The 17,277-nt window shown below is 41.1% G+C and overlaps 4 protein-coding genes across 4 annotated transcripts; 1 reads left to right on the forward strand and 3 right to left on the reverse strand.

Annotated features, from left to right (window-relative positions):
- Window positions 1–887: 887 nt before the first annotated feature.
- MELLADRAFT_71120 (uncharacterized protein) lies at window positions 888–1,604 on the reverse strand (the record flags this gene model as incomplete). Its single annotated transcript, XM_007406958.1, has 1 exon — window positions 888–1,604. The coding sequence occupies one exon, from the start codon at window positions 1,598–1,600 to the stop codon at window positions 1,061–1,063; it is 540 nt and encodes a 179-aa protein (XP_007407020.1).
- Window positions 1,605–3,887: 2,283 nt separating this feature from the next.
- Window positions 3,888–5,264, forward strand: MELLADRAFT_103790 (family 15 glycosyltransferase; the record flags this gene model as incomplete). The annotated part of the gene is made up of 6 exons (XM_007406720.1): window positions 3,888–4,004; window positions 4,197–4,312; window positions 4,400–4,461; window positions 4,533–4,573; window positions 4,658–5,169; window positions 5,249–5,264. The coding sequence occupies 6 exons, from the start codon at window positions 3,888–3,890 to the stop codon at window positions 5,262–5,264; spliced, it is 864 nt and encodes a 287-aa protein (XP_007406782.1).
- A 1,348-nt stretch (window positions 5,265–6,612) lies between these two features.
- Window positions 6,613–8,476, reverse strand: MELLADRAFT_95193 (uncharacterized protein; the record flags this gene model as incomplete). Its single annotated transcript, XM_007406957.1, has 9 exons — window positions 6,613–6,778; window positions 6,845–6,966; window positions 7,037–7,120; window positions 7,251–7,316; window positions 7,382–7,528; window positions 7,603–7,719; window positions 7,817–8,158; window positions 8,249–8,334; window positions 8,413–8,476. The coding sequence occupies 9 exons, from the start codon at window positions 8,474–8,476 to the stop codon at window positions 6,613–6,615; spliced, it is 1,194 nt and encodes a 397-aa protein (XP_007407019.1).
- Window positions 8,477–12,364: 3,888 nt separating this feature from the next.
- Window positions 12,365–13,001, reverse strand: MELLADRAFT_95194 (uncharacterized protein; the record flags this gene model as incomplete). The annotated part of the gene is made up of 2 exons (XM_007406956.1): window positions 12,365–12,523; window positions 12,570–13,001. 2 exons carry the CDS (start codon window positions 12,999–13,001, stop codon window positions 12,365–12,367), a joined length of 591 nt encoding a protein of 196 aa, XP_007407018.1.
- Window positions 13,002–17,277: the final 4,276 nt, after the last annotated feature.

A 17,277-nucleotide genomic window follows, 5' to 3' on the forward strand; every position in this document is an offset into this window, starting at 1 on the left:
TTGCCTCAATAAAAATTTTGAGGCAACATATTGCCAAAATCATTCTGAATTTGATTGATATACATGTAGATGGTATTTGACAAAAAAAATTGCCATAAACTTTGCCATATTCTGCCTAGAAACAAAGAATCCATCAAATTGTTGACTGCTCATGTACACACCACAATTACATATAGAAATACTGCCTGTACAGGAAGGCTTTAGGGGACAAAAATGTGGAGAAACATGTTTTCAAAAGGAATATCAACTCTTTTGTGTATGTATATTGATGAAGGTGGAAGATTTTCCAGAATCAATTCTGAGGTATAGTACAAAAATAGTATTTTTTGTCCGTTTTTTTTTTAAGCCTCAATAACTCAGTCAATTTATGTCACAAAGGTTAATAAACTATATATTCTTGGTGGGGAGATACGGGAGCAGGTTTATACAGGTTTATGATGCTGTATGACATCATCTCAATTTTGGTGGGATGACATATTTTGCTGGTAACTGACCCAAAACATCTTGATAGCAGATGAATGTTATGCTGAAAACAAATTGAATTTTTGTTGAAAACATTTTGGAGACATCAGATGTACTGGCCTGCCAGTGACCAGTAGTTGGGGGCTGTGAATGGAAAGGAAGAATGTCATTTATTGAAGAGAGGCGTGAAGATGTGTGGTGATATGGAAAGGATGACCAAGCTTGATGGAGGAAGATGATGATACAGATATTTGTCTTAGATATAGCTTCAAGGCTGTATATGGACAAATATCTGACAATTGACATATTGTAATGATCTCTGGTCAGATATTGTTGTCAAACAGCTTGTTTGTTTAGTAAAAATCATATACTCTATCTACCAAGATAGGATATCTGGAATAGAGCCACTGACTTTGGTGTTGTTTCTAACCAGATACAGTTTTTCTAAGACATCCAATTGAGCCCTTAGCTAAAATAGACTTTAATGAAACTGATTATATTCCAAAAAAAATTGAATCTATTCACAATAAATACATCTAGCTCTTCTACCAAAAAATTGAAAACTTCATCTCATTTCAAATCCATCAGTGTCTGATCTTCAATCCGGAGTTGCATGAAGCATTGATCCATCATATAGAGTTCCATGATAAGTTTCTTCACACAAGACTCTCAGTTCAATCTCCTTAGATTTACAAAACACATCTATTGGAAACAATTGAAGATCGACCAATGAATCAAGTGTGATACTTGAATGATGTGTATAAAAAGATAAGACCTTCAGTTTAGGAAAGATATTAGCCATGATCGATTCGGAAAATTTCGTTTGTTTATCTTTTCCAAATCGTACAAGACTAAGATGAGAAAGGTTTTTACAATTTGAAAAGCATTGTAAAGAATCGAATTTGTAAGATGATCTGATCGTTAGATGAGTTAAATCCGCCAAGTTAAATTGATGGAATTCTTGAATAGGTTTCCAATCATCAATAAATCTAATGTCTAAATAAGTCAGATCAGGTGCCCAAGCATTCACAAACAAAGGTGTTTTTGATAAACAAAGGTTTTCACAATCTTCAATGATCAGTCGAACTAATTCAGGAGGTCCTTCTTCACAATAGATTGGACTGTAGCTAATTTCCATTCTTCTGAGTGTAAGTTCTTTGAGATTTTCCATCTCGGCAAAACAATTGAGAAGTTCACCTTCGTCTTCGAATTTGCCCACTGAAAGATGACTAAGTTCGAGGGTTTCAAGGAGGGTGAGACGCATGAGAGGTTCGAGAATGCACTCTCCATAGATGTTGGACCACTCAGCACCTTGGATCTTCAGATGTTGAAGATGCTCGAGATCCGAAAACAATGGTTTAAGATTGGAACCCATGGTTAGCTGTTCGTCCCAGTCGTTATCTGCATACCCATTACTTGGAGCTCTGAGATGAAGTGTGTTGATGTTTTCACAATAAGAAAGAACTTTGACAAGGTTCTCAGGACAAAGACCAAACCGAGTACGAATCGCAGCGTTCGGGTAAGAGTTACGCATCCCTAGATCATCGTAAACGGCTAGATTATCAGAATGAAGTTTATCGACTTCCCAATACTCATTGTCGTCTTGAATAAACTTAATAGGTTTGGTTCGAAGTGAATAGTGATGTGAATCTTTGTTTCGGAGAAAGCGTTTGATAGAAAGCGGTTTTCGAGTTTTCTTTAGCCATTCTCTTCTTAATGAAACATCTAATACTTTAACATGACATCCATGTTTCGGTAACATTTCACTATTCCAGAACGACATTGGACTAGACATCAGAGAGGGAAAGCTGAGAGACTAGCATATAAGAATGAAAGAAATTCAGCATCATATTGTAATGAGAAGTACACTATCATCACTGAAGGAACTATCTCACCTTCCAAATGATCGGTCTACAAATACAATAAATCTTACGATTCAGCATTGAAAACGCTTGAAAATCAGTCATGATAGGTGATTCAGGTTGATGTTCATAGAGCCATAATCTAGAACGTTTTCCCGAGAATTGAGTAGAACCTTGATGAATCTTTTGACGTTGGTTTTCAAGATAAGTACTAGGTTGTTGAATTAAATATCCTATAATCTCAAGAAGAAGTTCGTCTGGTAATCGAGATAATCGATCAGGTTGAGTTTCTATTGATCTTTTCTTGGTTCGAGTCACTCGTTTTTTGGCTTTCTTTGAGGGAGTCTTCATTTTTATCAATCTTGATGGTTCAAGATTGTGTGTATGAAAGCGATGCTGAAGTTTGAATGAGTTGAATATGAGAAATAAATTTCTCAAACTGAAAACACACTCTCAGAAAACCCCCGACCCGAAAGCCGGTTCTCCTCTGTTTCTCTTATAAACGGGCAGGGTGTTCTTGTAATGAATTGAATGTCCATTCCTTGATAAAGCCAATCAAAACCAGGATATCTTGTGGTTCAGAATCGAGTTCTCTGTAATACACCAGACCTCCAGTCAGGGCCAAGTTTGTGGTTTCTATTTTGTATGTTCCACAAGCAAGGATGTCATCAGCTTTGAAGAGTAATTGGTGTGTACAACACCTTTTCACCATCTAAGTTTAACCTGAGACTCGAGAAGAGGCATCGGTATCTCTCCGAAAGGTAATCACTGCGGCAGCACAAGTGAGAGTTCAAGTATGCTCAATCTTTCGGGGACAGGGCAACTTATCATTTCTTTGTGAGAGTTTTAAGCGTATCTTTTGAAGATAATCTTGGATGATTGGCATGTCATTGATGATGATCAGATATCTAGAACATACAACATAGATAGATACAAACAAAGTTGAAGAAAGGGTGAAGTTATAAAGTTAATCTGATTCCTAATTCTGATTCTGATTGTAAAATGAAAATGACAATGAAAGGGATGATGAATCATAAAGCAAGGGATAATCCAAATCAGTAATCAACCTTTTAACATTTCATTATCACTTCAAGTTCCATTCTTCTCTGTTGACTTCCTTTTTCTTCTAAAATCAATTCACAATCCAATTCACAATCAACTTGAAACATGGGGGCTTGGCGCGATCTGATACAGAGTACCTCACCCATCACTCCATCACATTCACATTCACATTCATCAACTAATCATCCAATCCACAATCAAAGACTAAGAAACCCATTACACGCACTAAGTTCAAAACCAATTCGATCATTACTATCCTTCTTATTCATCATCGCCATCATCTCATCATTTTCACTAATCATCAAACCCACAAACTTATGGACAAAAACCAATGCACTCATCAAAACAAGAACCAAACCGATCTGGATCTACTTAACACCATCATCAAAACTCAAAGACAGATGGGATACAAAAGATGATCAACTTCATGGAATCGAACCTGAATTTTCAATAGATCCGATCAATGGTCTTAGATATCCTCCTGATATAAACCCTTTAAAGATGAACACCTTCAAACGATCTAATGCTACTTTTGTTAGTTTGGTTAGGAATGAAGAATTGGTTTCGATGATGGCTAGTATGAGAGGTGTAGAAGATCGAGTGAATAGGAAACTAGGTGTAAGTCAAACCTCAATCCACTAAACAAAAAAACATCTTGATCTTGGTACTTGAAAAACTAATATTTTCTTATCATTCAAATTTAAAGTATCCATGGGTGTTTTTGAATGAAAAACCTTTTGAAGAGAATTTCAAAACCCAAATCTCTTCAATGACTCGTTCTAAAGTTTTATTTCGGTTTGATTCCAAAAGACCATTGGAGTTATCCATCTTTACATTGATCAAACTAAAGCCTCTGAAAAACGAAAAGAAATGGAATCCAATAAGATCATTAATGGTGTTAGTGAATCTTATCGACATATGGTGTCGTTATCAATCTGGGTAGGTACTTCCGAGACAATCCAAAGTTCTTCTTCAAACTTGATGATCTGATGTTAATGTTTCGGGATCAATAGTTTCTTCTTTCGTCATCCATTAATGATGCAATTTGATTATTATTGGAGAGTTGAACCTGGAGGTAAGTTCATTCATCACTTGATCCTCACCAAATCCAAATGAATCTAAACAACGTATTAATTGCTTTTACAGTCGAATATTATTGTGATGTAGATTACGATCCATTCTTATTTGTAAGACTATCCCGAATTTCACTCCCATCAAACCTTCAACTAACTCACGAATTTTTCTCTTTGCAATCCAATCTGAAACACCAGATGCAAGAAAACAAAAAACAATATGGATTTACAATTACACTTTATGAATACAAAGCGACGATCGAAAGTTTATGGTCAACCACCCAATCCTTCATCAAACTCAATCCTCAATACCTGCACCCCAACAGTGCCCTGAATTTCATAATAGACGATCTATCCCAAGGAATTAATGGAACCTATAACCTATGTCATTTCTGGTCAAACTTTGAAATCGGTAACATGAACTTTTGGCGTTCAAAAGCCTATACCTCCTACTTTAATTATCTAGACCAACACGGAGGATTTTTTTATGAAAGATGGGGAGATGCACCTGTTCATTCACTTGCAGCTGCTTTATTCTTACCTTTTGAAAGTCTTCATCAGTTTGATGATATTGCTTATCGGCATCCTCCTTTTATGCATTGTCCTAATGATTTAGATAGGTTTCATCTTAATGGAAAGTGTTTTTGTGATCCGAATTTGAGTTTTGATAGAGATGGTTATAGTTGTATGAAACAATGGTGGAGGGTTGGGTCAGTGATTTTTTTTGCTTTTTCGTGATTTTTGGTTGGGTAATCTGGATGCTGATCTTGGGACTTTTCTTGGGAATAGAGGTGAACCTAAATGAAACTTTTTCCAACACTTGAAGAAATAGAAAAACTAAATCATAAAGGAATAATATAAACAAAACAAATTGTCATTTTTTTCAAAGATTCTTTTTTTCACTATTTTATTAATTGATTTTTGTAGAATTCTCCCCTCTTCCCGAAAAAACTGTGTGATTTGATATGATTGTTGATCTGTATGTTGTGTATCCTTAGTGAAGTTAAATGCTTAATATTATATAAACTTATTTATGATTGAAGTGATACCTATTCTCAAAGTAAGTTCAATTCTTTGATGGATCCTTGGGTTGGGTTTAATTTATCATTGAGGGTTTGGTTCAGGTCTTGATTTTTTGGGGAGTTGGAAATTTGATGGATGAGTTTATTTAAGTAATTTTCTTTGATTGATGAATGTCTTTTTTGGAATGATGTAAAAACTAAATATCATCTCAAAAACCCTTTCAATTTTGGGAATGGTTTTCTACAACTCTTATGATTTTTTTTGGTTTACATAAATCATTATTAATTTCTTCAGAATCTTTAATGGAATTGAGTTTCAATAATTACCTGAAGTTTTACTCGAGATATTGGTCAACTGGACATCATACATAACTCAATTGCTCACTACAATATATGAAGATCATTTCTATTCACAAGTTAAACTTTATTGATGGTTCCAAGTTTGGTGTTCAAGTTTGGTCAGAGTGGTATCCTTTCAAGGTTTTAGAAGGGTTAAGATGAATCATGAAAGCAGGCAAAATGATCATGATCAATTGGACAAGGTTGTGCAGGTGAGGCTGGATTCCATATGTCAAGATACACATGTGTAGCATACCCGGGTACACCACGGGGGTATCTCGACCGTCAACCGCCGGGCGCGCCCGGCCGCCATAGGCCGGGCCATCCTACCGCAGTGAGTGGCGGTCATTTGCAGGTCAGAGTGGGAACACCGTCAATTCGCCCAACTGGCGGTTCAAAGAGGGCCATAGAGTCGGAATTTAAGTGTTGTATAAGCGTCCGCGTGCAGCCTTGCGGCGGTCTAGAGGGTTCAAATGGCCAGTAGACCATCACTTGACCTTGCTTATTGGATCAGATTCCAGCCATTTGGGCAAAATAAGCTCAGCAATTGCGGCGCGTTTGGGAATTATGAATAAGATTCAAACGGACTTATGACAGTGGAGCGATAGGCATGAAAGCCTGTACATTTCGCACGAGAGGATTACAGACATTCTGGGGCGGAAGGGCCTATTGAAGATGTTATCTAAGATGCCAGATATCATCTTTGTACAACTTTGATGGCTCCACAAGAGAAAAGAAAGAACAAGGAAACTAAAGTGGCAAGAATATGCATTTGCCAAAAGGTGACGTGGTTTAGTCAGTTAGAACCATAGATCCCCCTGCTGTTTCCAAGCGTTCCATTTCCTCTTGGATCTCCTCTTCCGAAGGTAAATCGAAGGTGACCTTTGGGTCAACATCAACAAAAAAACCCTCGCCATCAAAGGTTGCGCGATCGGTTTCATAAATAAGCTTGTAAAACCTGTTGGGCCAAAAAAAGGTTTAGTGATGAACTATATATATAAAACAGAATGATTTATAGACTTACGCGGAAGTATATAAGGTACCCTGCACACTCAATTTATGGAGCTGCCTATCAACTCGGCTCCAAATATTCCCTCCGCCACCCCCATTTCGAAGCAATTGGAAAATGCGAATGGCCTCACGTCGCTGTGAGTTCAATGATTTGATTAGTCAACAAGCGATCTACATGGATGCCACCACAAGGAGGCGCACTTACAATGTAGGCAATTCGGATGCGGTGAGCCACAGAGGTAGTCGGCCAATAGGCCATGAAGTCCCCCGCGACCTTGACCTCACCGCACTGGGATGCAATCTAACGGAGTTATACAAAGACCCAAAAAACAGGAAAAAAGAAAGGTCACCCAGAAAGTTTGACCGTGCCACGGTGAATTTGACCGCACATGAGGATCAGAGAGAGAGACCTAACTTACATGATGGAGGAGGCGTTTGAGGCAGGGAACGGTTGACTCAGGATTGTTCTTGATGTTATGTAAAACCTATTTCAAGTATGGCTCAGTAAGGTGTATGAGCCCAAGATGCGCCAGAGGGAAAGTTGTCTGACCAAGATATGGAGACGCTCTTGTGCGTGTTTCCCGGCAGTTTTCACCAAAGTGTTGTACTTTTGAGTCCCGGCAACGCTCTGGACACCATTGACAACCGGAGGCAGTTGACCAGTAGCCCAATCGCCGGGGATATTTCTAATTCGTTGCTACAACAGAAAAAAAAAACACGGCGGTTACGAAACAAATGGCGAAAAAATTGACCTTGGGAACGACATTGTACCTTGATGATGTTATATAATGAGTTTGCCATAATGTCACCAGCTGGAGTTTCACGAGCGGTATAAGCGGCGATGTTTGGTTGGGCCACCGAATCGTATGCAAAACCATACACCCTGTCCTAATAACGTGATAATTTTTCGATTTGGTCAGAAATAATTAAAGAGAGATGAAGAAAAAATAAAGAAGACACAAAATTACAGTCAGCAAGAACTAACTTTAAGGGCTGGTGTGAAGTCCCAGGGTTGGATGGCAGCCGGTTGAGCGACAGGCGCCGCCGCGGCCGCGCCAGGAGCTTGAGGTTGCCCTTCCACAGTCTCAATGACTTGGTCCAATTTGTTAGACAAAGTCAACAGCTGAGCCTCAATTTGTTCAGCTACCGCATTGAGATCTTCGTCCAACTTGTGAGACAAAGTAGCTATGTCTTCATCGGACTTGACAGTGTCTTGTTGGAGGTTGTCGGAGAGGACCAAAAACTCCTTGACCATCGTGGCATTCAAGCTGGTGATCGCCGCCATGATCTGATTTCCGTCAATCACATTAGTATCAGGCTCGTTGGTCTGGATGCGGCAAAATTAACAAAAGAACAAGTGACCGATTGGTCAGTTCTGACAGTTCTGAAATTGGGAAACAGAGAAGACAAGACTGACATCGTCATTGGTGGCGGAGGCTGACCCGGAACCTCGAACGCTGCGAGCGAGTGCTCGGTTGGCAGAGGTCGCGCCGATGGGGTTTCCTAAAGATATCCGTTGGGGGTTAGCCGCCAGTAATGGTGTGAGAGGATAAAACGAAAGAAGAGCGAGTTGAGGCTTACTGACGCCCCTTGGGGTCGTTAAAGAGTACGGTTGAGCACGGTTATTGAGAGGTTGAGAAGACATGTTTGAGAAACAACGAGAGAAACAACGATGAATCTATTCAAAGTGGCTTAAAGACGAGTTTGAAATGGCTTTTGAAAAGTGGAGAGTGACTTCACTGCAATGAATTGAGATGCATGAGCAGTGAGATCATGCGAGAGAGACAGATTTTATCTCAGGGGACACGCGCGTGTTGAAGGTCTCTTCGAAGCAAGGGGGTGAAGCCGCCATCTGTGATTGGTCAGTCCTCGCATTCTTCACGAAAGAGCGCACAGGAGTATTCGCGTCGCCATAGATTTCCCGTTTAGGAAAACGCTTGAGGCACGCGGTGTAAAGCGGTAACTGCCCAAGCTGCCCAATTTTGGGCAGTGACCGCTTTATCACTGTCATGAACTTGCAAAAATGGACTTTGCAAACATGCACACCATGCACACTCGAAATTTTTTGAAAGAGGCATGGTAATCTGGGTTTTATTTCACAAATGTCACAAAGAATCAGAGAATATATTTTCAAATCAAACACAAGGTTACTCCATTTCTTTTACACCTGGAGTCACCAAGAGCGCCTCAATCCGAGTAGTCAGAGTCATCCAGTGCTGCTTCTTCTTCATTCAATTCTGTTTGTTTACCCTTAGCCTTTGTTGTTTGCCTCTTCTTTCGAGGTTTGACCGGAACAGATAGCCAAACTTTGATTCCTGCTTGAATGGCGGCCAACCATTCAGCCGGCGAAAACGTGCGACTCGGAACTCGCGCCACTGATCAATGCATTTCTGCTGAGTAGTGGCCCGCACTGTTCACAATGAAGTAGTCCGTTTCTTTATGCACTATGGTGCTGATCCTTGCCGACGTTTCCCTCCGTTCAAGGCGTTTCTTGGCACCATCCTGGACTTTGCATTTGGATTGGTTGCAATTATGTTGCACGTTAACAAGGCAGAACACATCCTGAAAGGACCATCAGTACTGAATAAATAAAGTAGCAGAGTTATTGCGAAGGAGAGATAATATGATCAACTTACCGTCACTTTGTACCACTTCTTTTTTACGGTCCTTAATATTTCACGCAGCCCGTAAAAAGGGGATATGGGCCCTTCACGCGTTTCCTGAAGGAGCATGACCGCTTTGTGAGCTCCTCCTCCAGCGGGCTTCCAGATACCATCCACTTGATACACCTGGTTGTCGTGTTTAAGCTGGAAAGATGACGTGAGCATTTTGTCTACACCAGGCGGGAGTTTAACAAACTCACCTTCACGAAGTCGCACATTTCCACTGTCTGATTGTTGCACAAATCAACACTCTGATGTTGAATCCAGTCACACTCTGGTGCTTCATTCAGAAGGAATGCAGGAATTTCTGTAGCTCCCTCGACTCGCGCTGACAGAGACAGAAGAAAAAGTCATATTAGCGTTGGCGCCGCTGAATATCACTCAAAAAGAATTGCGTACAGCCAATGGCAAGTAGCCCAGTTCGATTTGCTTTGGGATCCAGCCCCATAGCCTTGCGGAGGTCAGGCATCCTTTGCAGCAGTCCTACGACTTCAGGTCCAGCTGTGCAGCGTCCATCCAATTCCTTATCAAAGAACGTATTCCCAGATAGAAGGCCCCGCATGAGTTGATAATTATTGAACGTGTTTGCGATGTCACGCCCAGGCGCCTGGCGATTGGAATGAACAGAAGCGGCTCGCAACACCCCGTTATAACATTCGAACTTTTGCGTGGTGAATAAGCTCGCCGGTCCAAACCGCTCAATCAAGTCCTTCATGTGGCAGAGCATGTGGAATTTGGGTTTGTTAACCCATTGCGCCGTAGTCTGCATCAGTGCATGGAAAAACATTAAGATGTTTGCCTCCATCTCTCGCAGATAAGTTTCCAAGTCAGAACTTTCGTTCTGAAAGACAAAGGATCCTAGAATACACAGGCGGATCCATAAGTATCGCTTGTTGTGGTCTGGAATGAGATCGAGTAATACAAAAGGGGCCGCTTGAAGGATGGTCTGAAAGTCCTTCCCAACTAAGCTCTGATAGTGAATAATGAGAGTATGAGGTTGTATTTTCGCCATATTCAGGCCTTTCCTGTTGAAACTGCGCCACCTAGCCGACAATTCGCGGTAGCGATTAGAACCGGGTTTGATTGGCCCAAGTCCCTTCATCGTGTCGCGAAAAAGATATTTGGCAATGCCAAGGAGCACGATGTGCAGAGTTTCTACGGGGGTGTCTTGGTGACCGTTAAACCCTGTGAAGAAGAACTGTTGGACTCTTGCCGCGCAAAGGGAAAATGCGAAAAAAAAGACCAACGTACCTCTCAGCCGCAACATAGGGTTAAACAAACGGTCTCCCATGTCTCGATTCAAGTCATCGCAAAGATCGCGTACATTAAAAGCCTCAGGTGAATCATGAGCCAGGTGAACCTTTTGGAGGAAGTAGTCCAAGATTGAGTCGCGGAACCCGTACTTCCGTGCTTCCGCTTCAACTGATGTTTTGCTGTGAGGCCTTTGGGCCATTTGCCATAATTCGTGAGCCCTCGCGCGGGTGACATCCCAGTCGCGTTTGGGCAAAGAGAACTGGAATAGAAGAAGGAACAATCGAGCAACATGATAAACAAAAGCAAGTGACAGAATGGTGAGGGACACGGTCACCAAGCGGACACGAACCTGTTCACCGTCTAAATCGACCCCAATAAAGTCGGAAACATACTGCTCGTTCTTTTTGTCACTCATTTGCATCACTTGTAAATCACAAATGCGACAGGGGGTCAAAGTGTTGGCAGGGTTTGTGGTGTTACTAATTTCCGCATGCATGGGGCCATCCCCCAGGTGGAATAAAACCACCACCATCGCGAGGACCTCGGTGCCGGTGGCGTGGTCGTATGCGGTGAATCCGTGGGTACTGTGTTCGCTGGAATTACAGAACCGGTTAATAAGAGTCGGCTGCATCAGGCTGATGAAGACAAAATAACCTAACTTGATGTCATCAACGACCTCATCAAGTAATTCCAGTGCCGAAGCGCAATTCGAGGTGGCGAGGAAATGTATATTGTATTCCTCATTGGTCATATGAGGAGGAAGGCCAGCGAGTGTAAAGAAGACACTCATGTGCTTGTTCCAGGATTTAGAGACATTCCCGGATGTATCGTCAGAATACAAGGTAATTGGGATGTGCTTGATTACCCGCCCTTTTGCGCGTAGGCGCCAAGGGTTGAGGAGGTTAAATTGCTGCAAGCCGGCTGGGGTTTCCTCTGGGGTAAAGAATAACATCAGTTATATTGACGTCGAAATCAATATCATTGTGAGTGTCAAATAAGAAAGACGGACGATGTATATGTTCAGAAAGAGTTAATCCGTGGTTATGTAAAGTGATATCGGCGGATTGTTTCCAAAACTCCTTGACGTCGATGGTTTCAAAGAGGTTGGAGTCAAAAGATGGTTCGGCTGGGATAACTAATGAAAGGGATTGGCCGTCGTGATCGTTTTGAACAGTCGTGGGGAGGCATTTCGCCATTGTACTCCCGTTTTGCTGGAAAAAGAATGCTGGGACAATAACCTGCCGAGAAAATAGTTGTACAGGCTCGTATATGAACCAGTGCTTTCCCCGGGAGACCACCATTTGCACACGCAGGTCTTTGCTGAAGCATTCGCGCCACTTTTGCGACTGTGATAACCTGTTGATTGGCTCGGTCGTCGGCAATTCAGGAAGACAAACCAAATGAGGGCTGACCAAAGGGTTCGCAAGTTCCTGTAATATATAAAACATATTAGCCAACTATTCATATATGACCACTATGAAAAAGTGCCCACGTTGCTAATTATGGTCTGCACTTTTAAGCCAAAAAGTGGCTTCCCGTGCGGGCTTGTCCTTTCAGAGACCTGAAGCCCAAGGTTCTTCTTGAGTCGCTTACTTAACGCACGTAACGCACCCCACTCAGGTAGGCCAACGTCGCAGATAAGCAAGATGGAGCGTATTCGGTGGTATTGGGAACGTGATAGGATACTGCGAGTGGATCCAATGATTAATAACGCCACCACGTGCTATTACGAGCAAGTGAAAGCGAAGTGCAGGTGTTATTACGGAGAAATCGACCTTTTGGGAACTAAGACTTAGGACAGAACAAACAGTAAAAACATACCTCTTTCTTCTTAAATGGGTGCCAAGCTGAAGGATCGGGAAGCACTCCAGTACGCAAGTCAGCCTCGAGACTGGCTTCGTCCTGCGCCTCGTCGCCTGGACCCCATTCATCATCCTCCATTGCGTGAATGGCTGCGGTAAGTTTGTCGAGATCAATGTCAACGTCGGAATTGTCTAGATCTTGGTTCCCTTCTGCAAAATCGAAGGCACGGAGAAATGAAAGAGGAGATAGGGGCCTTTCGCTTTCAGGTGTGTTGGTGCGTGGTCTTTCTTCGGCGAACAGATCATTAAGAGGTGTAGGATCCACCTCTTGCTGTCGGTTTGCGTCGTCTACGAGGCCAGGAATAACCCGTTCCGCCGCGAGGGAAGCCTCATAACGGGCGACTGCATCGAGGTGAGGCTGTGATTTGGCATGCGCGCCGATGGTCCCCATCACTCGGTAACACACCAAGCATTTCCACTGTGGATTTGAAGCCACAGTGGAGAGTAATTCAAAGTCTAGCAAACAGCGAACATATCAGTGGATATCTCGACGCAGCAGCAATGCAAACTTAGAGCGGTTGCGAACTGACATGGGTTAGGTGGATTGGTACGTTGGGCCATTGATATGGTGAGAGGTTGCGGCGAGGTCAACTAATGGGATTTTGACTTAGTCTTGCGACTAACCTGGAGCAGATCAGAAAAAAGCGCACGAGGTGAGATTAATGTTTTTAATGATAGAGAGCGCTTGATCGAGACATTCGAGCGATGAAAGGGAAGTTAGAAGGTAGATCGGATAGTGAGAGAGACGCCCAAGAGAAACCTCACTGACAACCAAAAAGATAGAGATTGTACAAGTGGTGAAAGTGGATTGTTGATGTCGGAATTATATTGGACGAAATCGCTCGAAGTCGCTTGCGAGGAGCTCAGAGTGTTCCACAAACGGATTTCACTTGTGATGCGGCGAGGAAACGAATGGTGATAAGGAGGAAGTCAGAAGGAAAGAAAGGCCAGGTTTTGGTGGATCAAAGGGCAGTCATTCACTGACATGGGAGATCTGTCGAGATATGCTTTATTTGCTGTTATTTGTCGAGGGAAGCGATATGCGTTCGGCAAGCACTTGTTGGGCCTTCCTAAAGCCTGCAAGCTGCAGCGGTGTGGTGATCTGGAGAACTTGTCTTCCTTATGATTCTCTCTGTGGACGTATTGAGTGACTCTGTCTCCCTTGCCAAGGGCAATAAGTATGTGGTAGATTGATCTGGCCTGCTCACGTATAGCTTATCTCCGCGATTTGGGGTGACTTGTGTTTTGGGGAGGAGAGGAGGTTGCTCAGCATTTCGACTTTGACAGTGATCTCATACTCCGCATACTGGAGCGGCGTGTCGCCATGCCCTCGACCCCAGACCGGCGTTCCTGCATGTCAGCTGCCGGCGGGTGTGCACCCGTCAGAGGGCGGGTTTGTTTCCGTCCTGCGGCCACATAGTCACTTTGTGAATAGCAGGAGAGTGGACGGTCTCGAGGCGCGCGCGTGGCCACCGGGAGCCCATCAATGGGCGAGAGTCGGGCCGGTTCTTGACCCGACCTTTTAAGGACGAGATCCAGACTCAGAGTCCCCCCGTGGTAGATGATGTATTGAACGGGTCGGGTTCTTTAGTCACCGATCTTAATTGTGAAACTTCAGATGGAATTTGGAACCCAACATTACCCTCAAACAAAATGGCACCCACCCCAACATCCATGACGAAACTATTTCAAACAATCTTACCGATCGAATCCAACAAAATCGAACCAAGTTTAAAAAGAAAACTTCAAACGATTTTACTTTATCCAACATCATATGAACCATCCAAAGAAGAAAACCAAAAGAAATGGAATGGAATGATTCAAAGAAACCAACTTGATCATCAACTTGATTTGATTGATGAACTTGAATTACTTTTGAAAGAGTTTAAATCGATTGAAAGGTTTGGTGAGAATGATATACTTGTGGGTTGTCTTTGAAGAGGTTTCAAGATAACTTTTGGACTGATGGATTTTGGATTTTGGTTTTGGATTTTCATTCAGTCTAATCAACATGATCAAATGATGGCATTCCTTTTGGCTCTTCATACACCTCCGAATAAAGAAATCATCGAATTAGCAAATCAAATGAAACAAGCAAGAAAAACCAAGGTAAAGGAATGTTATCTCATGAAGAAGAAGAAAAAGAAGCAGAGGTTACAAATCTTTCTTTTTTTGAAAAAATATGAGATAGAAAAAAACTAATTTCAAGTCAATTTTTTTTCTTTCATAAAAGATTCCAGTAGAAACCGAAACCGAATTGAATCAAAAACTTTATAAATCGATCATGGAAGAAGAACCTTTTAAAGGAGATCATTGGCAAACTGATCTTTATGCTGGTTCTTCATCTTCTTATTCAGGATCAAATGTAAGTAGTGATTGGAATTCGAGAGCAGAACTTGAAGAAATAGGTCTAGAACCCAAATCAATCTCTCAACCTACTGCTTCGGTCTTGGATCCCATTCCCATTGATTCGTTAAGTATCATCGAGTCGGTTGAGGATCGGAAAGTCCGTTTAGAAAGTTATAGAAAAACGATCATGGAGATCAAGAAAAGGGAATATTGGTCTACTTTAACTGGATCAGAAGATGATCAACCTATTGATGAATTGATTGCTGTACGTGAAGTTTTGAGCGCCTTACAAGGATTAGGAGGAGATTCGATCTTTTGCAAGTCTAACTCTCGAGACGTACAGTTGGTCAAGAACCCTCCAAGATTGACACATCAGTCACAAAGTACATCTAGATCTGTATATCAATCTTATATCCCTTTACTTTCAAGTCTAGAAACAATTCGAAAGATGATTCAAACCTTTACAGATGAATGTGTGGTGGGAAGATCAAGAACTCTGGAAGCATTTGTAGCTTCATTAACTGGACTTTTACAACGTTTTGATACTTTGCTCGCTTCGATTGAACTCAAGATCTTGAATTTACCTATCTCACAAATTCAATCTACTCTTGAAGAAAGCAAGATCGGTACAGTGATTAGCTTATCACGACTATATAGCGATCTTAACTCGTTAGGTTGGGTTGAATTAGTTCCTGCTATTGCGTCTTGCGTCCCGGAGACCGGTATATCGGATTCGAATCTACCTCGAGATCCTGGTGTTCAAAGTCAACAACTTCTCAATCGTTTGTATCATATAGCATCACATTTCGATGCACACTCCAATTCTCCAATCACAGTTCAAGAAAGCAAAAGAGTCTTTCTAGAAACGTTTGAACCTATTTGGAGTTGGGTTGGATCATGGATCTTACATGGAAGACTACCTGGACCACAACACACTCAATCAATAGATTCAACCCAATATTTATCAAATTATCATGAAACCGAGATGAGTTCGAATCGAGTCAAACCTGATTTAGTTCAACAAGATTCCCAAGAGTATTTTATAAAAGAAAACGAATTTGGAGATTCATGGAATTCAGATGAATGGTGGAATTCAAATCATCAAATCATTCAAGATCATATACCTGAAGTCTTGTTGGAATTTGGGGTTGAGATCTTAGAAGGTGGTAAAGCAAGATCATTAACTAATCTTCTTCAAGTGGGACAAACTGGTGAGATCGTTTTAGATCTTTGGCCAACGTTGATGAATCTTTTGAATGAAGGTGAAACGGATGAGATGGTACTCGAACCTAATGTGGTGAAAGAAGGGGATCTTTTGAAATCGTTTTTACTTCATCCTTGTGCACAGAGTTCAAGATCTTATGGGACATCAAGTACTTTGAGGATTGGAGAAGGACTACAGATTCGGTCGATCAGACGAACTGGGTTTAAGTTGGAACTTGCTAAGAAATTAGGAACTCAACTCTCCACACGTAATCAACTTAACCATCAATCTTTACATACTCGATTCATGTCATCAACCAAATTGAAATCATATTTAATCGAATTAAATGAATTTTTCTTACACGGTTCTTCATCAACTGAAATGTTGATCAATTCGATTTTTCAAGATTTTGATGACCAATATAATTCATCTATCAATCCTGATTATGTTAATTCAAAAAGATGGTATGATAGCCAACTCATCAATCAAAACTTGATGAAATCTTTAGAAGTTTTAAATCATCCGAGCGTTTTGAAATTATGTTTACCTAAACTCAAAGTCTTAAAACCATCTCATCCGAATGATTTACAAGATCCGATTAAATCTTTAGAAAACTTGTACATCGAATTAAGTATACCGATTCCCATGAATTATATCATTAATGAAGAGATCATCTTAAAGAATTATAATTCGATGTTTATCTTACTGACTCAATTCTCTAGATCGATGAAAGTTTTAAACCGATTGATCTTAATTAAACCTACCGATCATCAAGTTAAATTAAGTTTTATGAATGGTGCTTCGTTTGAAGAACAAATCGAATCAAGAGAGTTTTATAAATTGAAGAATCGATTGAATTGGGTTTTGAATTTATGGATGGATTATTCTTTGAATTTGATCATCTTCAAGTTTAAAGAAAAGATTATCGAAAAGTTGGATCAGATTGAATTGATTGAATTGAATCAAAAAATTAAAGTGGTTCATGATTGGATGAATCAATTAATGTTTTTAATGTTTCTTTCAGAAGAAGTAAGTTGAATCGAAAAAACCAAAAATCTTCAAAGAAGAAATCCTCATTTAATAACTTTTTTTTTGGGTTGGTTTCGAAATAGTG

This window comes from Melampsora larici-populina (assembly GCF_000204055.1).
Source record: "Melampsora larici-populina 98AG31 unplaced genomic scaffold MELLAscaffold_7, whole genome shotgun sequence".
NCBI lineage: Eukaryota > Fungi > Basidiomycota > Pucciniomycetes > Pucciniales > Melampsoraceae > Melampsora > Melampsora laricis-populina.